The 23,502-nt window shown below is 45.2% G+C and overlaps 1 protein-coding gene across 1 annotated transcript; it reads left to right on the forward strand.

The window, feature by feature from the left end:
- The first annotated feature begins 15 nt into the window (after positions 1-15).
- On the forward strand, positions 16-23,502 carry LOC145800575 (uncharacterized). The gene is made up of 6 exons (XM_082890279.1): positions 16-231; positions 298-405; positions 499-618; positions 737-1,021; positions 22,234-22,302; positions 22,672-23,502. Exons 1-6 carry the CDS (start codon positions 16-18, stop codon positions 23,500-23,502), a joined length of 1,629 nt encoding a protein of 542 aa, XP_082746405.1.

The following is a 23,502-nucleotide window of genomic DNA, read 5'->3' on the forward strand; positions in this document are numbered from 1 at the left end:
ATTAAATCAGCAGTGATGGATTGTGATGGGAATAAGGCACTAGGACCTGATGGTTTTAACTTGATGTGTTATCAGAAGTTTTGGAAAGTCATGAAGGGTGATGTGGTTAATTTTGTGAAAGAATTTCAAAACAATAGTAAGTTGGTCAAGGGTATAAATAGTTCTTCCATAACCCTTATACCCATGATGGAGAATCCAATAGGGCTATCTGATTATAGACCTACAAGCTTGGTGGGCTCTATATACAAGATCATAGCAAAATTGTTGGCTAATAGACTAAAATCTGTAATGCCTTAGATCATAAGTGAGTCTCAGTCTGTGTTCTTGAATGGTAGAAATATTCTAGATGGGGTGTTAATAACTAATGAGGTTGTTGACGGATGGAAGAAAGCCAAAGAGAAGGGGGTACTTATTCAGTTGGACTTTGAGAAGGCATATGATTCTATTAATTGAGGTTATCTGTTTTCAATGTTCTCTAATTTTGGGTTTGGCGTTAAGTGGATCAAGTGGATTAAGGAGTGCGTAACAACTGCAAGGCTCTCAGTGCTTGTTAATGGAACTCCTACAGAAGAATTCAACCCACAAAGAGGTCTAAGACAAAGGGGATCCTCTGTCCCCGTTTCTGTTTAATCTTGCGGCTGAAGGTCTACATATGTTGTTGAGTAGAGCCTCTCAGTTAGATCTAATTAAAGGTGTTAAGGTAGGCTATGATGGTGTGTTGTTAACTTATCTCCAGTTTGCAGACGATTCATTATTATTCTGTAAAGCTGAGGTGGATGAAGTGAGGAAGTTGAAAAGGGTGCTAAGGTTCTTTGAAATTATGTTGGGTCTGAAAATAAACTTCCATAAGAGTGTTGTATGCGGTGTGGGTGTTTCTAAGGAGATGTTAGATGCTTTTGCTGCAGTGTTGAACTGTAAAACTAAGTCATTACCTCTAAAGTATCTTGGGATGCCATTAGGAGCTAATCCAAGGAAGAAAGCTACATGGAAACCAGTTGTGGATAAAATCAAAAGCAAACTGGCTAGTGTAGACGCGCCCGCGTGGGGGGGCCATCGCTACACGCTACAGTTCGGACTCAATTTGTGTCACGGTTCTTAATTTGAACCAAAGAGTCCAAATCCGGCAAATCATTTTGAGAAACAGATTTTTTGAAAAGAAGTGCCAAACATGGACTGCTTTGCCAGATACAGAGTCGCCACCTAAATATTTTAAAATGGTGGAATTTAAGAAACCCTGACTCGGTGCCAAAGGCCACGTGTCCGTCATCACCAAAGTTGCCTCGGCTCGGGAACTTGGGTACGATTGGGGGAGGTCAGCTATGAGCACCCCCTCTCGCCCGATCCGAAGATCGGCCTCTACTAACCATGAAATCCGTTTTTGAAAACGTTATGTGTTCTTATTCCATTTATTAGCCTAGAATTACTATGTTATGCGCACAACAAACAAGTATAGACCAAATCGCCTAAATTGGAGCAAAAACATTTCATGTTTGTTTTGAAAATGGCTTACTACTCGCAAGTAGGCTAAAATGCAGGTTTTGCCACCCTCAAGTGGGCTTTTAGAAAAGGTGGTTTTGCCACTATCTAGTGGGCTTAAAATTCACAGCTTTAATGCGTTTTTTCCAATTTAGGTAACTCAACCTCCATCCACAGGCATTCAAGCAGTTATATCACATAAGCATCTAGCCTCATGGTAATCAAGCTGTTATGGCAACACTCACACGCATGCAAGGATGCTAAAGCAAAAGAACTTACAGAGTACTCCAAGCCAAGACAGGAACTAGTTAGTAATCACATGCATGATCCTAGTTCATATTTGAAATGGCTAATGCAATACATGTAAAGATGCAATCCAAACAGGCTCGGCTATCCTAAACATGGTATGTGAAATGCTGCAACTAACGCGTATTCAATTAGGAATTGAAATACAGATGCAGTTAGAATGATGCACCGAGCCCGGTGCATGCAAGACAAATGTATGGATGCACGCATGCATAGCATAAGGTATGCTAATTTAAATATGCCCTAGTTTACCATCATAAGCGGGTAAATAAAAGGGAAGAAAGACGTGGGGTTGGAAGACATACACACACCCACGCACACTTATTACACAATTGCCCTCACTCGGAAGGTCCAAATAAATATTACAGTCCGAATAATAAACACATAAATTATTACAGGATTTCTAATTAATTAACAGAATGAATGCAAAAAGAAAGGTGGCCACAGCCCCTGCCTCGGGATGCGCGAATGATGCATACTCGAAACCGTCTCGCCCAGAAAGTCCGTACCATACCACTGCCGCCTCTGTTTACACTGCCCTGCTTCTCTGAAAATTGCCAAAGTTCTGGGACAGGTCCCCTGAAAACAGTGGAACACCATCGGCTGAAGGAAATGTCCACCGGCCATTGAAAATATCCATCGGCTGTTGATGAAGATATCGGCCCAGAAAGGGTTGCCGGTCGGCACTGAACCCTGCCGGTCGGCAGAAAGTGTATGCATGGCTACTCTCCCAATCATGTAACGGACTCAAGGGAGCATGGCCCTTGACCCTCGGGCTATCAATTGTGCATTTGATGCATGATAGCCTAAGGAGCCAAGGTTGCAATTCAATGTAAAAATGCATGCAACACACAAATGAGGACCAAGATCCTATCATGCCAAAGTCAAGGGTCTCGGTGACCGAGGGTTGAGGTGTGTTTTGTCACTCGAAGTACAAACGCCCCTCATCCCTCACACTTGGTTTGACACCCCAAACCAAGCAATGCAATGCATGTTATGCAAACATGGCTCAAAATGTAACATGATGATGCAAAACATGTCAAATGTGATGCAATCTATCATGTTAAGTATGCAAAATGCTAGTCATATGAGATGCAAATGTGATGCAAACATGGGCCAATATGCCATAAGGCTAGCACGGGACAACATATAATGAACCAAATAAGCAACAAGCATATGATAAGCATGCAATGGTGGACTTAAACCATAAATGGCAGACCTCAACCTTGCCATAAACAGTGGCCAAAATGATGTACAAGAGCACAAATGATGCATGCAAGTATGCACATATCAAGGTCCATCACCTAAGCATGAAAGGGGACAACTCTAAGCATACTTAAAAGCGATATAAAAGGGCATTAAACCAACATGCTAGGCTCTGAAAAATGAATAGAGGATGATGCCAAATCGAACAAATCATACAAGTAAGGCATGCAACAATGACCACTACTTGAAGCCAATAAAAGGGGGCAAACCAAAGCTATGTCGACCAAACCTTAAAGGACCAAAATGACCTAAAACAGTCCCAAGAGACTCCAAAACAAGACTAAAGCATGCATGGATCATGGTCAAAACATGCCAAGGAATGAGTCCAAAATAAGGGCATTCAAGGCCGCCAAAAGGGAGCATCCCTCAATACTTATCCCAAGCAAACATGGCATGAATTTTCAATGCAAAACAGAGTTCTAGCATGCAAAAGGGGCCTCAAAACCCACTGATATGGCAACCTAAATGCTTAAGCATGGTAGCATACACAATGACCATTTCCAAGGCATAAAAGGACAACCCCTCAAAGCATGAAAGAGATGATAAAGACAAACATACAAGCATGGATTAGGGACTGAAATATGATCTACAATAATGTCAAGTCATGAGATTAAGGTAAGCTAAGCATGCTAGAGACTCACACACTCGAGGCTTACAAGCCAAAATGTAAAGTAACTATACCAAGCATGCTAAACAAGTCCAAATCAGTGGCCAACAGACCTCATGCATGACAAAATATGGCCAAGAACCTCACAAAGCAAAGCCAAAACAAGAGGATATGCTAGGCTAAACACATAGCACACTTCTAGGCAAGATGGAAAATTACAAAGCAAGTATAAAATGCATGCTAAGGGCCAACAAACCACCATTGGACAGAGATATAGTATGACCCAAAACACCCAAAAAGCTTCTGAAATGGGACCAAAAATGATCAAGCATGCATGTTGCCCTTTAAGCCAAAACAAGGATGAAAGAGAGACAAAAGGGGAGAGGGGTGTCCCTCCCCTATGCAAGACCTCAAACCATCTTCTTCACCACTGAAAATCCACTAGATTTCAGTGGTGAAGAGAGCAATACACCAAAGGTCAACAAGGCTTAAAGAAAAGGCACCAAAAGAGGCCAAAAGAGGCCTAAGAGGGGGAGTTCGACCCCCAATGCCAAAACGACCTCAATGAGATGTCTTAAGCATGAAAATACAAAGATTTTTCATGTTATACACAAAGCCTAAAACAGAAAGCAAGATAGGTCAAAAGCTAATGCAAGATTGGGGAAACTAAAGTAAAGTGATTACCCTTGAAGAACCTTTGAAGAACACTTGGTCCAGCCACCCTCTATTGACCAAAACCAGTCCAAAACCTCAACAAACAACCCTCAAAATCCCCCAAAGTCAAAGTAAGGTGTGGTAGTGTGTGTGTTAGTGCAAAACTAAGGTAAAAATGCACTTTTAGGCCACAAAACACACACAAGGGAGGAGAGAGAGGGAAATATAGACAGAGAGAGTGTGTATGTATATGTATAAGCTCTGGTTTTTCTTTCAAAATTGCCAACCTAGAAGAAGTAGGAGAGCTCTCCTCTTATAGAAGTTCCCCCTTGCAAAGCTTACCAAACAAGCTTGCTTAGAGGGAAATCCCTCCATACACGTGTATGGAGGGGAACAAAGTGGGTGCCAGCTATCACAGCTGGCACAAAATATCTACTAAAAGTAGATGAACAGTGATCGGCCATTCAAAATTGCCATTTTGGAAAAATAAATGGCCAACCGGCAACAAAGAGTGCCGACCGGAAATATACATTGCCGATGGCACAAAATCACTGGCCGGTGGCCTCAAGCCATGGCCGGTGATGTATGGGAATGCCTTAGAAGGCATTCCCTGCCCCTTCAAGGCAAAACACAAGTGTTTGGTGCAAAACCAGACACAACACGGTTGAGTCGAGAGGTCCTGAGGCAAGGCGCGCAACCGAGACCTCCAGGAACTCAAGACGAGCACAAATAAGGGTAATCACCAAGTGCTACAATGGTGACGTCCAAGTCTTGAGGACGGTCAAAAATGGGGTGTCTACAGTTGCCCCTCTTTGACAGAACTCGAAAGTCATAACAATGACGGGAGTGAATGTCAAAGCCCAGAGACGACCCATTTTTGACAAGGCCGAAGACTCAGACAAACATGCAAGACAAACAAGATATGCGCCCGAAGGCAGGGGCAAAATGCAAGACAATGCACAGAGCTGGACATAACTTATGATCATGCAAAGAAAGCTGTAATGAAGCATACATGCGACAATTTTAAGCTAGCATACACAAAACTACACTACAATGCAGAAAGGATGTAAGAGAATTATGCAATTCTCAATACGTCTCACTCGGAGGATACAATACCTGTGCGGCTCGTCTGGTTGCACCAGTCTCAAATGAACCGTACATACAATATCGTGCCTGTAAAGAAAAAAACTCAACAGGTACGATGTTATTAGCAACATGCATGATGATGCATTTGAAAATGCGTGACAATGCAAAGCAAGTGGGAAGCATAAAAATGCTATGAAGGCACAGACATGTAAGTGGAGCACGCGGTCTACGCGGGCAACGAAACTGATCATAAGCATGCGGTCTATGCAAGCCAGGAGATCGAACATAAGCATGCGGTCTACGCAAGCAGAACATGCGGTCTATGCAAGTAAAACATGCGGTCTACGCAAGCAATGAAATTGAATGCAAACATGCGGTCTACGCAAGCAAAACATGCGGTCTATGCAAAGAAAACATGCGGTCTACGCAAGCAAGACATGCGGTCTACGCAAGGAAAACATGCGGTCTACGCAAGTAAAACATGCGGTCTATGCAAGTAATGGAATCGATTACAAACATGCGGTCTACGCAGGCAAAACATGCGGTCTACGCAAGTAATAAATTTGAACAAACATGCGGTCTACGCAAGTAATGAAATTGAACAAACATGCGGTCTACGCAAGCAAAACATGCGGTCTACGCAAGTAATGAAATTGAACAAACATGCGGTCTACGTAAGCAAAACATGCGGTCTACGCAAGTAATGAAATTGAACAAACATGCGGTCTACGCAAGCAAAACATGCAGTCTACGCAAGTAATGAATTTGAACAAACATGCGGTCTACGCAAGTAATGAAATTGAACAAACATGCGGTCTACGCAAACAAAACATGCGGTCTACGCAAGTAATGAAATTGAACAAACATGTGGTCTACGCAAGCAAAACATGCAGTCTACGCAAGTAATGAAATTGAACAAACATGCGGTCTACGCAAGCAAAACATGCGGTCTACGCAAGTAATGAAATTGAACAAACATGCGGTCTACGCAAGTAATGAAATTGAACAATCATGCGGTCTACGCAAGCAAAACATGTGGTCTACGCAAGTAATGAAATTGAACAAACATGCGGTCTACGCAAACAAAACATGCGGTCTACGCAAGTAATGTGTATGAGAAGAGTTGAATGTGCACATGTAAGTAGAAACATGTTATTCGCGATGCTGGAATGTAAAGTACTGTAACACAGCATAATTGAAACGATTTGTGGAATTCACAAGATATAAAAAGGATACGGGACGGGACGTTCCTCGTATGTCTCGAGCATCGCCCGCAGAACTTGTGGCCTGAGGTCAACTCGAAGGTTCACGTTTCAAACGTGTGCTTTCCCGCATTGTCTCGAGTGACGAAGGTGCCAAACCATGTAGTTAACCCGAACAAAGGTGCGGAAGGTGCGTTGACCGCAAGGGGAGTTTTACTGGTATCAATTCCGACACTTTGCTACCCTGTCATTCTATGTTTTACTTTCCTTTTTACTGGTAGTTTAAGCACATTGCACTGCCTCGGGCAGGTTTTATTCTTTCTCAAAATTACACATTTTGCAAAACACGTGATGGAAATGAAACAACCATTTTGTTCAAAAGATGTTGCATTTGTAAACTTTCTATGCATCGCATCCCAAGGTATCACACCACAATGTGAATGAAATTGAACCTATTTTGAACACTGAATATTTGCATCGTAATAATCAAGTAGTGAACCGACTTACAACTTGATAAGCAAAGCAAAGGCATGATATAACCAAATAGGTGTGAGTACAACTCGATAAACAGATCAAAAACTCAAAGGGAGTGAAGTACAACTCGATAAGCAAATGTTCAATGACTTGATAAGCAGACAGGTGTGACTCGGCAAGAATCGATCACCGAGGGAGGGATCGGAGGTGGTGGAGTTCCCCAATCCCTAGCATAAACAGCTCAAGGAACCAAGAGGAAGCCCATCGGCCAGGGGCAGAGGCCATCGGCCACAAGGAATGGCCACCGGCCAGAAATTTGTTCGGTCGGCAAAAGATAATGGCCGGTCGGCAGAATATTTGGCCGGCCGGCTATGAATGAGGGAATCACCAGAATGTTGACACCTGTCCTCCACCCAACCTTATCTCCTACAAAAGACCCCAGCTTCGTAGTTTTTCTCAATTCCACACTGATTTACTCTAATGGAAGAGTTTTTTGCTCAAAATCTCACAGCTTGGATTGCTAGCTTGGATGGCTCGGAAAAGTTGAATTTCCGGGGTTTCGGCATAAATGCATTATTCACTCTGGGTCGTACCCCATTGCACCTCCCGTTTCTCCATGCCGCGGAAAGGTTTTGGAATCCGGTGACACATGTCTTTAGCTTCGCTGGGCAAGAGATATGTCCTACCTTTGAAGATTTCCGAGCCTTAATGGAGTCCGAGCGCGACGAGGAGCTCCTGCCCCAACTTAATTTTGGCCATGCCCAATCCTTAGGGTGAATGTGTGGACTTAGTATGCGTGATGCTCGGTCTCTGATTTGTGACGGGATGCTGGACATTCCGAGTTTGACCGATCGGTTTTCTAATGCTGGTGATCGCAACAACCAACACTGGCAAGGCTTCCAGCGACACGCCCTCTGTTTGTGCATGTTATCTCATTTTCTATTTGTCTCAGGCTCCGGAGGGTCTAGTGTCCGGCTGACCGAGGTTGCCCAAGGCTTGAAGGAGGGCAAGAGCTGTATTGCCATGACTCTGGCTGAGACGCCGATGGGCTTAGACGCCTTTTATCGTCATGAGACGACCAGATTAGCAGGGAGTCCACTACTACTACAGGTAATGTTTCCCACCCAATCTCACATACGCATTGCTCACATCACTCGGCCCTCAAGCTCAGTTTTTTTTTTTCTCACAAAACCCTATTCTCACTTTTCTCTCCTCGTACATCTCTCTATTCTTTATTCTCTCATTTTTTTTATCCCTTCCCAGGCATGGTTGATGGACAAACTGCAGGTTGTGGACTCTTGCCCAGCATATTCAGCTCGCGGCTACTTTTTTCGGCACCGTCTAGTCAATGCCCTTGACGAGGGATGGTGGTTTGATTGGATGTGCAGCCTGTCCGCAGACCGTATTGCTTGGCGGTGCCCTTGGCTGAGCCTTCCGACAATGAGTTACAATATGCCCCGGCAGACTGGGATTCAATTGATTGGTCTCACTCACTGTGCGTTCTACTTCCCATTCCGGATTCGAGGCCAATTTGGCCATGATCAGACCTGCCTGCCAGAGGGGATAGAGTATCCTGCTGCATTCCCGGCCTGAGGCGTACAGCTTGCTTGGCAGGCCACCGCGTGGAGGACGAGAGAACTCCTGGCCCCCGCTCCTACTTTCAGTTGCACTTTGTTTGATGAGTGCTTGGATTGGCTTAATGAGGAGGCACATGTCGGGCCCATCTTGGCGTTAGAGGCTTCGACCATCTCTGGGAGGGGGCGCAGGAGCACCTGACTTGACTATGCCCCGGATTTATTGCTTTATTAGTACTTTTAAGTTTTCTTTATGAGTGTAATAAAAAGCAACTTCGATTGTATGCAAGAGCAGGAGAACTCTGTTTTGAAATCAATGAAATTGAAGGTTGTGGTACTGAAAATTTTCCGCTTTGGTCCAAAAATGATCAAAGTTGTAAAAAGATTATTTTGAACGAAGTCAACTTTTATTAAAACTTCTCAAAATCATTTTCGATGTGGATCAGAACTGGACACGCCTGAGGTCTGTCACCGAGATGCACAACCCCGGATCTCTGCAACTGGAAAGTTGCCCCTAGTCTGAAGAGCGCTGCACCGGAGATCATAACTAAACCCTTGAATGCTGAATAGACAAAGATGACCGAGATGATCAAATGGACAAAGTTGATCGGGGAAAAGGGTTATGGCTGAACTCCAGGAGGAAGTTGCCTACGTATCCCAAAGATGGGAATCAAGCCTTACGTAGTTCAGGCTTAGGTTCACTCGAGTATTTTCACTCTCCTTTTACGCTCTAACTTTTGCCAAGGTCGCCCTTTGCGGGTTTTCAACCTTGCGAGCTCAGTTTTTATATTTTCCAATTTTTGTGCTCTAACTTTTGCCTAGGTCGCCCTTTCGGGTTTTCGTCCTAGCGAGCCTCTCAAGGGTAATATTTCTTCAACTTGTCCATGTTGATCGGTTGGGAAAATTCCAGGCCAACTAGGTCCATCAGAACCACAGCTCCACCTGACCAGATAGCTTTGATGATATAGGGACCAGTCCAATTAGGCCTGAACTTGCCCCTTGGGTCGTGGATGGGAGCTCGGTTGTCTTTGAGCACCAAATCTCCTTCCTTTAGATTCCTAGACTTAACTTTCTTGTTGAAAGCCCGAGCAATTCTGCGCTGATAACTTTGAACATGGTACAGTGCTTTCAGTCTTCTCTCATCAAAGAGCATGAGTTCCTTAAATCTGCTCTGCTGCCAATCTGCTTCGGCTATTTGACACTCAGCCAATACTCGTAATGACGGAACCTCAATTTCGATAAGTAGAACGGCCTTCATCCCATAAACCAATGAATACGGAGTCGCTCCGGTAGAAGTTTTAATTGAAGTCCTGTAACCCCACAGAGCAAATGGCAGTTTATCTGGCCAATCCCGGTAGGTTTCCACCATCTTCTGCAGTATATGCTTGATGTTCTTGTTGGCGGCCTCAACTGCTCCGTTGGTTTGCGGCCGGTATGTGGATGACTTATGAAAGGTCACGTTATATTTCTCCAACAAGGCAATTACTTCCTTCTTAAAGTGGGAACCATTATTCGAAATAATCTCGTTTGGGACCCCGTAGCGACAGATGATGTTGTTTCTGATAAACTTTGCAACGTGCGACGCCTTCAACACGGCATATGATTGGGCCTCGACCCACTTTGTGAAATAATCTATCGCGACCAAGATAAACTCATGCCTATTCGACCCTTTTGGAGTAACAGCCCCGATCACATCAATTCCCCAAACTAAAAATGGCCATGGTGAAGTCATGTTGTACAGCTTTGATGGCGGGATATTTATGCGATTCGCATGGATTTGACATTTGTGGCATCGCCGAACAAAGCTGATACAATCCTCCTCCATGGTGGACCAGTAGTAACCCTGTCGAAGGATCTTCCGTGCTAGCATTACTCCGTTCATGTGCACACCACACTCTCCTCCATGGATGGCCTCCATCAGGCGCTTCGATTCTTCGGCTCCGACGCACAGCTTGTGCATTCCCAGATGACCTCTCTTATACAGCTTACCCCCACAGATGATAAACTGAATGGCCATTCTTCTGATTGCCCTTTTATCCTTGGCATTTGCCCCTGGTGGATACGCCTCCTTTTCCAAGAAGTTCCAAATGTCGTAATACCAAGGGCTGTCGTCCTGAGCCTCATCTATGGCGGAAATTGACTCATATGCCGGCGCAAACTTCTGGTCAATAATGACTGGACGCATCCGGACTCCAAACGGGATGTCTATCATGGAAGATAGAGTTGCTAGTGAATCTGCGAACCTGTTGTTCTCTCTTACTAGGTGGGTGAAATTTAGCTTCTCAAACCGAGGAATTAACAAATCCAAGGTCTGGTGGTAAATTATCATCTTTTCCTCTTTGACTTTCCAGTCTCCTTTTGCTTGAGACACAACAAGGTTCGAGTCCCCAATGACGTCCAACCGCCTTGCCCCTAGTTCTAGGGCTGCTTCTAGGCCGGCAATACATGCCTTATATTCTGCTTCATTGTTCGAGACTTTGAACCGGAGCTTGAATGCTAAAGGGATACGGGAATCGTCAGGCGCTATCAACAACACTCCTATCCCATACCCGTACTGGTTTGACGCTCTGTCAAATTACATCGTCCAAGTTTCACCTTCGATGTGCAGAATGGCTTCATCTGGGAATAGGTACTCAACCGCTTCATCCCCTTCAACTGGGTGGTCGGCAAGGAACTCCGCTACCGCTCTTCCTTTTACTGACTTGCGTGTCACATACTTCAGCTCAAATTCAGAAAGCAACAGCAGCCAACGAGCTAGCCTACCCGTAAGTGCCAGTTTCTCGAAAAGATATTTGATGGGATCCAAGCGTGAAACCAACATTACAGAGTGAGCTAACAGGTAGTGCCGCAGTTTCCTGGTAGCCCATACCAAGGCCAAACAAGCCTTCTCCAGCGGAGTGTAGCGGGTCTCGTAATCCAGCATCTTCTTGCTTAGATAATAGATGGCCCTTTCCACTTTGTCCTCTGACTCTTGTGCAAGCATGCAGCCCATGGTAGTCTCAGTTACTGAAAGGTACAATATCAACGATTTCCCCGGCTCTGGTGGTGACAACACGGGCGGGTTCTGTAAATATTCTTTGATCTGTTCAAAAACTGTTTGACATCGGCCGTCCCATTAGAATTTCTTTCCTTTCTTCAGGAGACCAAAAAGTGGTTCACAAGTCAAGGTTAGTTTTGAAATAAACCGTCTTATGAATTGCACTTTACCTAGAAAGCCTCGCACCTCCTTTTCAGTCCTTGGTGGTGGCATTTCTAAGATGGCCTTGATTTTGGAAGGGTCAACTTCGATGCCCCTTTGTGTAATCAGAAATCCCATCATTTTTCCCGCTGTAACACCGAATGTACACTTCTGAGGATTTAGCCGTAACTGAAATTCTCTGATCCTTTGGAAGAACTTTTGTAAGGCGATGTAGTGGCCTTCTCTTTCTTTGGACTTGACAATAATGTCATCCACGTACACCTCAACCTCTTTGTGGATCATATCATGCAATATTGTGGTTGCAGCCCGTTGATATGTGGCCCCAGCATTCTTCAACCCAAACGGCATCACTTTGTAACAGCATGTCCCCCACGGGGTGGTGAAAGCAGTCTGCTCCCGGTCTTCGGGTGCCATCACTATCTGATTGTAGCCTGAGAAACCATCCATAAACGAGAGCAAAGCATGCCCCGCTGTAAAATCCACCAACTCATTAATATGCGGCAAGGGAAAGTCGTCCCTCGGACTAGCTCTATTCAAATCCCTGAAATCCACGCATACTCGGATCTTGCCATCCTTCTTCGGCACCGGAAAAATGTTGGCCAACCAAGTCGGGTATTCGGATACTAACAGGAAGCCTGCATCGATTTGCTTGGTGACCTCTTCCTTAATTTTGATGGCCCAGTCCGGACGAATCCTTCTGAACTTCTGTTTGATGGGTCGGGCCTCGGGGTCGAAAGGGATCCGGTGCTGTACAATCTCAGGATCAATTCCAGGGATGTCTTCGTAGGACCACGCGAAAACGTCTTTGAAATCTTTTAATAAAGCGACTAAGCGCTCGCGTTCCTCCGAAGACAACGTGGACCCGATCTGGACTAGCTGTGGGTCCTTCTCAGTACCAACATTCACAGTAGTGATTTCATCCATTAAGGGTTTAACAAATCTTTCCTGCTCTTGATCAATTAATCGTTGCAAAACCGGAGGAATTTCTTCCTCGTCGTTTTCATCAAAATTTTGAAAATCCTGATTTAAACAATAAATCAAAGGCACAGAAAAATACTCAGAAACCACATCAACATCATTCTCATTAAATACTTCCAAGCCGTCCAATTCTTCTGTTACAACAGACTCAAAAGAGAAAGAAAATGACGACCTAGACAGGACTGTGGCATCTGGGTTATCACCCCCAGGAATACCGGACTCAGACTCAGTCGAGCTGGAACCTGATTCCGACTCACAAGATTCGGTGGAATCAGATTCCGGCTCACTACCTGACCCGGTGCTGCTTGATAAAAATCCCTCTTCATATTTCCAGACGAGAGAGGGTGCGATGGATGCATCCAAAATAGTTGATGGTAGGTCCGCAGCTGTTTCATTCCCGATCATGCATACCGAGGAATTATCCCCCAAGCACTTCTGTTCGATCGGAGGATCTGAAAGTAGACATGCCAATGCTACCCCCATTTCATTTCCAGCGTCCTTAGACTGCACTTCCTTACTTTGCTCAGCCTTGGCTAATGGGTCTGTCTACTCTTCAGCAATGTCATCCCTAGGTAACTGTAGATCAAAGAAAATCTCAAACCCTAGCACGCGCTTCCTTTCCGCGTTCAGCCACGGCTTTGGGAAGCCACAGAACGGAAAGTCCTCCCCCTCTCGGACGAAACATCCGTTTAGGGTACCCTGAATGGGCCGGTGCATCAAGTCAAAGGGCTTCCCCATCTGTTTCGCTCTGGCTCTTCCGGCCATTTCCTTTCCTTTCCTTACCCAGTCCTCTTTGGTGGGTAGATAACCCAATCCAAAGGTATGAGGGTTGTGTGGCACTTCGGCCAATGCTGCGACGCCCTTCCGGCCTCTCTTTCCCAATCCCATCCTGGAGATGTGTTGGAGCTTGTTCATGAGATAGACTGCTTGAGCACTGACATATACCCCTTCATTAGCTGCCATGATGTCTTGTACAACCCGAGCCTTAGCCAAGGTAAAACCCGATATGAACACATCTTCTATACCGTGCTCGATTTCTAGAACAGGCGTAGATACCTCCGGCGGCGGATGAATCGATGAATTTCCAAAAACAATGGCTACTCCCTTCCCATAGGGGTATTTCACCACTTGATGTAGGGTGGAGGAGACTGCCTTTACCTGATGCAGCCACGACCGCCCCAAAAGCAGGTTGAACGTTGCAGGAACCTCTAAGACATGGAAATCTATCTCATGCTGTCTCGGCCCAACCTTTGTTTGAATCTTAATTGTTCCCATTACTTCCCGGCTCGTGTTATCATACGCCCGAATCACCTGGGCCGTTGGCACAAAGTCCGCGATTTTCAAACCGATCGTGTAGGTTGTCCTTACCGGACAGACGTTGATGGCGGACCCTGTGTCGACAAGCACCACGGGTATCCATTTATTTCTGCACTCCACGGAGATGTAGAGTGGCCTATTATGGTTCGCACCCTCAGGTGGCAGTTCTTTGTCAGAAAAGGTCAACATCGGGGTAGCTCCTCCCGAAAAAACTAGGCCCACCAGCTGTTCGGGCGTGGTGTCTATAGAAAGCTTGGCTTTGTCCATGGCTGAAAGGATGGCCTGTCTATGTACTCGAGAAGCCATAAGCAGCCCCCAGATGTAGATGTCTGCTTGTATCTTTTTCAATTGTCTCAATACGGCCTCATCTTCGAGTTGCTTTTCTTTTTGCTTCTCTGCCTCCCTATCTTTTCCAGACACCTCTGGTTGATCTAGGTGTGGAGGCTTGAAATACCGTCCACTCCTAGTCATGTGATCGACTTCGCCGATATACCAGGTATCATCTGGTTGGTTACTCCCCCAATCTTCGTCCGTGTGGGCAAGACATAGATCATCATCCTCCCACCACATTCCATCTGCTGCTGACAGGCACCTGCCCGGCTCTGGCATGACTGTTCTCATACTCGCAGTACCTTCTATCCCTATGCTCGCGGCATTTTCCGTTTCTGTGTTTATAGCAGTCTCAGTCCCCACATGGGCTTTTGCCTTCCTGATTCTCTCTGAATCTTCGAATCTTTCCTGTCCCGACTGTGTCAATGTAGCCAGCTGTTCAATAATCCCCGTACTCGAAATGCTCCAATCCCGAGCGAAATTCTTGACACCAGCGCTCTCCGGCGATGCACTCTGTTCTCCAACCCTTCCGGCTGTCACTGATATTCTTGCCCCTGTCGGGCCTTGTTGTGGCTGAGACTCTTCCACCACATCTGGTTGATCGTCCAACCATCCCGTAGCCTCTGTTGATTCCTCATAATCGAACCAGTTGACGGCTAAGTCCCCTGGATCTTGGTTACTGTAAAATTGGAGCTTGGCAAGATCCTCTTCCACAGCCGTTACATCATCTGTTCCCTGTCCTAAACTGTCCCCTTGGATCACACACAGCTCCCCCTCTGTTGGTAGTTCCATATCTGGCCTGTCCTGGCCTATTGATAAAATGTAGTCACTCGGACTATAAGCATTCCCAACACCACTCCCAGATTCCGCAGACTCTGGCTCAAGAACCCCTTTCTCCTTTGGAGTCCTCTCTTTCCGGTTCTCGATAGTCACCACCGTTGGCTTAGGTCGGGTTATGGAGATGTCCATCATGCACAAATCGGTGCAATCGAGAAGGAACACTTCCGGCTTAGGCAGGTGGGAAGGAGTGATATAGATGCTAGGATCGTAAGGCACGACCCCAGCTTGGATGAAGTTGACTCTTTTGGGTGGTGGATTTTGGTTATGTGTAGGGAGAGGGTTTGTAGTAATGTTGGGTTTCTCAGGAGGCAAAATCACCCCGTTATCGATGAGATCTTGAATCTCATGACGCAATCGGAAGCACAGGTCGGTGTCATGACCGTGCTGTTGGTGAAATGCACAATATTTGGCTGGGTTGTGGGTAGCGGGGAGTCTTTCTGGTGAGGGTCGCGGCTCTAGGGGCTTAGATGCCCTTTTCTGATTAAGACCCCCAAAGCTTTGGACAGGGGCATATAAAGCGGAGCGAAGGTTCTGGTGTTTTTGGGTGGGTATTTGACTATTTGTGGGTTGTTTCCGGACGCACCGGAGAATGGTGTGGCTGCCATAGTTCTTGAGGGAGGGTTGGTGGTGACCATACTCACTTCGGAGGTCCTGGTAGTTGTAGGGCCACTCGGGCTAGCATTAGTGTTACGATTGAAAGTTCTACGGGGTTGCTCCCGGTCATTATCAATCAATCCTTGCTTTAAGGCATCCTCAATCTGCACCCCCATTTCATGTAGATCAGAAAAGGTAGGAAAGGGGAGTACAATCATCTTTTGCATCAATTTCGGCTGAAGATTGCGCACAATCATTCGAATCTAGTCTTTGTCTGTGGGCCTTAAGGTCATCATCGAAGCCTTAGCTCGCCATCTGGTTACGAATTCCGAGAAGCTCTCTTTGAGTTCTTGCCTCGTTGTCTCGAGATCCCGGGTCGTAATCTCGATTTGTGTATTGTATGAGTACTGCAAGATGAAGGCCTCAGCCATCTCATCCCAACTTCTCTTGACGTCATCCTCCAATTTGGCATACCATATGGCCGCTACACCCAACAGGGTCCGGCCAAATAAAGGCAGCTTCTGCAGTCTAGTGAGGCCCATTGGCCTTAGGATATCTGAAAACAACCTTAGGTGCACCATGGGGTCTCCGGACCCATCAAATCGATCAATGTGCGGCATTTTGAATCTGTCAGGCAACGTCACGGCTGCGTCGGTATACCCATCTTCGATGTCAGGGATGGTCTTGACTCCCTGGGATCTCTTAAACATCTTTTCCAACTTACTCAATTTTAAGGCTGTGGGGTCCACTTCGAACTCAAAAGGAGAGTCCGGTATATTGACAGGCGTGGGTGCCTTGGATAGTTGTGGCGGAATCGGGAGTGGAGCTGGCCCCGCTGGAAGGTCGGTATCCTCTTGGACATTCCGGGCATTCGGTGTTTCTTCGGGTATCGGAACCCTTGGTGGGGGAGGGACTTGTTGTGAAGCAGATGCTTCGGTTTGCTGCTGTAACCTCACGATTAACTCAGCTTGTTCATTCATAACCGTGGCCTGCTGCTTGGCGAACTCCGCCTGCCGGACAGCATCCTGCTGCATCATTTGCATGCTCTCTTGGAGTTGGCGCACCATCTCCTCTAAACTAGCCATACTGTTTTGTTCTGACTGAATTATCGGTATATGTTCCCTCTCTGCGGGTGAAACAGAACCCTGATCCCTACTGTATGCAGGTAGGGTAGATAAAGCCCTCTGTACTGACTGTCGAACTGATGCCCTCTGCCTAGCTGTCCTCCGTCTAGTAACTGGGGGTAGAGAGTGGTACACTGGTTGTCCGTCTACCAGATCCTCAAATCGATGGAGCCGACGACCTCTAATCCAGAGTGCTTGGGAAATATCTACCGGGTTGGAAGCAATGGTGCTAAACTACCTAGCAAAAAGATAAATAAAGCAGTAAATAAACAAACAATCGGACAGCACAACGGCGTAAAATAAACACATACAATGCACAGTTGGGTATTCATAATACACAGTTGGTAAGTCGAATACACTGTTCCTCGATACTGATCACTGTTCCCCAAAATCACTGTTCCCAAAACTGAACCTGGTACCCGCAGATAACTGATTCTCGTAAACTGATACTGATGCCCTCAGGTCTAATACTCAATCTTGCAAACTGATATGTACATTCCTGTAGAGATACACTCTAGAAGCACATAGCAAGTAAAGAGAGCCAAAACACCCCTATGTTGGGGTAGGGTTTCCCTGTCCTATTTTGTCAGGAGCTAGGGTTCCACTATGCATGCAGCAGTTTTCAAACAACCTAACATCGGGTAAGCAACCTGTCCTAGCTTGGAATGGTCACTATGGATTTCGATATGCACTAGGTCGAATGGTCAAAAAGGGTGCCCCGGTAAAACTGGGGTTTGTGTTCCCATACTGTCAGAGCCCATAACCAGTCAGCCTTATGGTCATGCCTTGACAAGACAAGCCTCCGGCAAACCGTTCAGGAATGGCAGATGGCAAACACGGTGTCCTAGACGCACCAATGCACATGCAATGTGAAGAGACACGTAAATCAAATCAAAACAGGATACCACAAGTTCGAGTCAAGCTCTCTAAATCCCTAGTAGAGTCGCCAGAAACTGTAGACGCGCCCGCGTGGGGGGGCCCTTGCTACACGCTACAGTTCGGACTCGATTTGTGTCACGGTTCTTAATCTGAACCAAAGAGTCCAAATCCGGCAAATCGTTTTGAGAAACATATTTTTTGAAAAGAAGTGCCAAACATGGACTGCTTTGCCAGATACAGAGTCGCCACCTAAATATTTTAAAATGGGGGAATTTAGGAAATCCTGACTCGGTGCCAAAGGCCACGTGTCCGTCATCACCAAAGTTGCCTCGGCTCGGGAACTTAGGTACGATTGGGGAAGGTCAGCTATGAACACCCCCTCTCGCCTGATCCGAAGATCGGCCTCTACTAACCATGATATCCGTTTTTGAAAACGTTATGTGTTCTTATTCCATTTATTAGCCTAGAATTACTATGTTATGCGCACAGCAAACAAGTATAGACCAAATCGCCTAAATTGGAGCAAAAACATTTCATGTTTGTTTTGAAAATGGCTTGCTACTCGCAAGTAGGCTAAAATGCAGGTTTTGCCACCCTCAAGTGGGCTTTTAGAAAAGGTGATTTTGCCACTATCTAGGGGGCTTAAAATTCACAGCTTTAATGCGTTTTTTCCAATTTAGGTAACTCAACCTCCATCCACAGGCATTCAAGCAGTTATATCACATAAGCAGCTAGCCTCATGGTAATCATGCTGTTATGGCAACACTCACACGCATGCAAGGATGCTAAAGCAAAAGAACTTACAGAGTACTCCAAGCCAAGACAGGAACTAGTTAGTAATCACATGCATGATCCTAGTTCATATTTGAAATGGCTAATGCAACACATGCAAAGATGCAATCCAAACAGGCTCGGCTTTCCTAAACATAGTATGTGAAATGCTGCAACTAACGCGTATTCAATTTGGAATTGAAATACAGATGCAGTTAGAATGATGCGCCGAGCCCGGTGCATGCAAGACAAATGTATGGATGCACGCATGCATAGCATAAGGTATGCTAATTTAAATATGCCCTAGTTTACCATCATAAGCGGGTAAATAAAATGGAAGAAAGACGTGGGGTTGGAAGACATATACACACCCGCGCACACTTATTACACAATTGCCCTCACTCGGAGGGTCCAAATAAATATTACAGTCCGAATAATAAACACACAAATTATTACAGGATTTCTAATTAATTAACAGAATGAATGCAAAAAGAAACGTGGCCACAGCCCCCGTCTCGGGATACGCGAATGATGCATGCTCGAACCCGTCTCGCCCAGAAAGTCCGTACCATACCACTGCCGCCTCTGTTTACACTGCCCTGCTTCTCTGAAAATTGCCAAAGTTCTGGGACAGGTCCCCTGAAAACTGTGGAACACCATCGGCTGAAGGAAATGTCCACCGGCCATTGAAAATATCCATCGGCTGTTGATGAAGATATCGGCCCAGGAAGGGTTGCCAGTCGGCACTGAACCCTGCCGGTCGGCAGAAAGTTCCTGCAGAATCTGGTTTTTGACAGCAACAAGGACAGACAGTGTATGGCATGAAATTTCAAGCAAGTGTATGCATGGCTACTCTCCCAATCATGTAACGGACTCGAGGGAGCATGGCCCTTGACCCTCGGGCTATCAATCGTGCATTTGATGCATGATAGCCTAAGGAGCCAAGGTTGCAATTCAATGTAAAAATGCATGCAACACACAAATGAGGACCAAGATCCTATCATGCCAAAGTCAAGGGCCTCGGTGACCGAGGGTTGAGGTGTGTTTTGTCACTCGAAGTACAAACGCCCCTCATCCCTCACACTTGGTTTGACACCCCAAACCAAGCAATGCAATGCATGTTATGCAAGCATGGCTCAAAATGTAACATGATACTAAGATGCAAAACATGTCAAATGTGATGCAATCTATCATGTTAAGTATGCAAAATGCTAGTCATATGAGATGCAAATGTGATGCAAACATGGACCAATATGCCATAAGGCTAGCACGGGACAACATATAATGAACCAAATAAGCAACAAGCATATGATAAGCATGCAATGGTGGACTTAAACCATAAATGGCAGACCTCAACCTTGCCATAAACAGTGGCCAAAATGATGTACAAGAGCACAAATGATGCATACAAGTATGCACATATCAAGGTCCATCACCTAAGCATGAAAGGGGACAACTCTAAGCATACTTAAAGGCGATATAAAAGGGCATTAAACCAACATGCCAGGCTCTGAAAAATGAATAAAGGATGATGCCAAATCGAACAAATCATGCAAGTAAGGCATGCAACAATGACCACTACTTGAAGCCAATAAAAGGGGGCAAACCAAAGCTATGTCGACCAAACCTTAAAGGACCAAAATGACCTAAAACAGTCCCAAGAGACTCCAAAACAAGACTAAAGCATGCATGGATCATGGTCAAAACATGCCAAGGAATGAGTCCAAAACAAGGGCATTCAAGGCCGCCAAAAGGGAGCATCCCTCAATACTTATCCCAAGCAAACATGGCATGAATTTTCAATGCAAAACAGAGTTCTAGCATGCAAAAAGGACCCTCAAAAGCCACTGATATGGCAACCTAATATCTAAACGCATGGGCATGCACAATGACCATTTCCAAGGCATAAAAGGACAACCCCTCAAAGCATGAAAGAGATGATGAAGACAAACATACAAGCATGGATTAGGGACTGAAATATGATCTACAATGATGTCAAGTCATGAGATTAAGGTAAGCTAAGCATGCTAGAGACTCACACACTCGAGGCTTACAAGCCAAAATGTAAACTAACTATACCAAGCATGCTAAACAAGTCCAAATCAGTGGCCAAAAGACCTCATGCATGACAAAATATGGCCAAGAACCTCACAAAGCAAAGCCAAAACAAGAGGATATGCTAGGCTAAACACATAGCACACTTCTAGGCAAGATGGAAAATTACAAAGCAAGTATAAAATGCATGCTAAGGGCCAGCAAACCACCATTGGACAGAGATATAATATGACCCAAAACACCCAAAAAGCTTCTGAAATGGGACCAAAAATGATCAAGCATGCATGTTGCCCTTTAAGCCAAAACAAGGATAAAAGAGAGACAAAAGGGGAGAGGGGTGTCCCTCCCCTATGCAAGACCTCAAACCATCTTCTTCACCACTGAAAATTCACTGGATTTCAGTGGTGAAGAGAGCAATACACCAAAGGTCAACAAGGCTTAAAGAAAAGGCACCAAAAGAGGCCAAAAGAGGCCTAAGAGGGGGAGTTTGACCCCCAATGCCAAAACGACCTCAATGAGATGTCTTAAGCATGAAAATACAAAGCTTTTTCATGTTATACACAAAGCCTAAAACAGAAAGCAAGATAGGTCAAAAGCCAATGCAAGATTGGGGAAACTAAAGTAAAGTGATTACCCTTGAAGAACCTTTGAAGAACACTTGGTCCAGCCACCCTCTATTGACCAAAACTAGTCCAAAACCTCAACAAATAACCCTCAAAATCCCCCAAAGTCGAAGTAAGGTGTGGTAGTGTGTGTGTTAGTGCAAAACTAAGGTAAAAATGCACTTTTAGGCCACAAAACACACACAAGGGAGGAGAGAGAGGGAAATATAGAGAGAGAGTGTATATGTATATGTATAAGCTCTGGTTTTTCTTTCAAAATTGCCAACCTAGAAGAAGGAGGAGAGCTCTCCTCTTATAGAAGTTCCCCCTTGCAAAGCTTACCAAACAAGCTTGCTTAGAGGGAAATCCCTCCATACACGTGTATGGAGGGGAACAGAGTGGGTGCCAGCTATCACAGCTGACACAAAATATCTACTAAAATTAGATGAACAGTGATCGGCCATTCAAAATTGCCATTTTGGAAAAATAAATGGCCGACCGGCAACAAAGAGTGCCGACCGGAAATATACATTGCCGATGGCACAAAATCACTGGCCGGTGGCCTCAAGCCATGGCCGGTGATGTGTGGGGATGCCTCACAAGGCATTCCCTGCCCCTTCAAGGCAAAACACAAGTGTTTGGTGCAAAACCAGACACAACACGGTCGAGCCGAGAGATCCTGAGGCAAGGCGCGCAACCGAGACCTCCGGGAACTCAAGACGAGCACAAACAAGGGTATCACCAAGTGCTACAATGGTGACGTCCAAGTCTTAAGGACAGTCAAAAATGGGGTGTCTACAGCTGGTTGGAAGAGAAAGTTGTTGTCCTTCGCAGGGAGGTTAACACTTGTCAAGTCGGTAACTTCAGCATTGCCAGTGTACTACTTATCTTTGTTTAAGATGCCTGAAGGGGTAGCTAGAGAGTTGGAGAAGATTCAAGCCACATTCTTATGGGGTGGGTCTGAACTGGTAAAGAAAGTCCATATGATCAAGTGAGAGGACTTGTCTAAAACAGTGGAGAAAGGTGGTTTGGTTATCAGGAAAATAAGGGATGTGAACAAGTGTTTGTTAATTAAATGGTGGTGGAGGTTTGGTAGTGAAAATGATGCTTTGTGGAAGAGAGTAATTTGTAGCAGATATAAGATGGAGATTGATGGGTGGATTCCAACTCTAATTTCATCTAGCAGCCACTTGGCAGTATGGAAAGAGATTATTTCTGTAGCTGAATAGTGTAGTAGCCTCAAGGAGTTTTACTTGAATAATTTTAAGTTGAAGGTTGGAGATGGGAGGAGGATTAGATTTTGGTCTGATACTTGGTGTCAGTCTGTTTGTTTGAAGGATGAATTTCCAATCTTATATAGGTTGTCTTTCGATAAAAAGGAATCCTTAAGAATTTTCGCTGATAAGAAAAATATAGTGGATGGCTGGTCCTTTGAGTTTAGAAGGGGGTTATATGAGTGGGAGAAGCAGGAGCTGGCTAGACTTCTTGATTATATGCTGGGGGCTCCTGCAGTGTGTCCAGAGTGCGTTGATCGGCCTACATGGTTAGCATCATCTGCTGGGGTACTAACAGTAGTAGATTTATATAGGTGGGGTGTGGATAATACAGGTGCCATCATGAGTATTACCAAATTGATTTGGCTTAAGTACATCCCTCCTAAGGTGCAGGTTTTTGGTTGGTTTGCGTGGAAAAAAAGAATTAAGTCCAAGGAATTTCTGCAAAAAGTGGGGGTGATCAACCCAAGTGCTTCCATAGCTTGTGTGTTTTGTGGCAGTGGCAGTGAATCAGTGCATCATGTATTAATTTGGTGTCCCTTTGTGTGGATGGTTTGGGCAGAAATGCTGGATTGGTGGGATGTCCAAGCTGCTATTCCAGGATCTGTGAAGAGTCTACTGCTGTGGTGGGTAGGGGGAAAGTTAAAGAAGAAAGAAAGGAAGATTTGGAGGGTGATTCCATTGGCTGTGTGGTGGTCTGTTTGGAAGTACAGGAATGAGTGTGTGTTTAGAGAAACTCTCCCAAAACTTGTGGATCTATGTGACTTGATTAAATGTAGGATTGCTTTTTGGTTAAAACTAGTTTTCAGTGACTTTAATTTTTCAGTTCAGGATTTTGTGTTTAATCTGAGGCAAATCAGGAAGTGCTTGGGAGGGTCTGCTACACTTACATAG

This window comes from Camellia sinensis, chromosome 10, assembly GCF_055761805.1.
Source record: "Camellia sinensis isolate YWXY chromosome 10, ASM5576180v1, whole genome shotgun sequence".
Taxonomy (NCBI): Eukaryota; Viridiplantae; Streptophyta; class Magnoliopsida; order Ericales; family Theaceae; genus Camellia; species Camellia sinensis.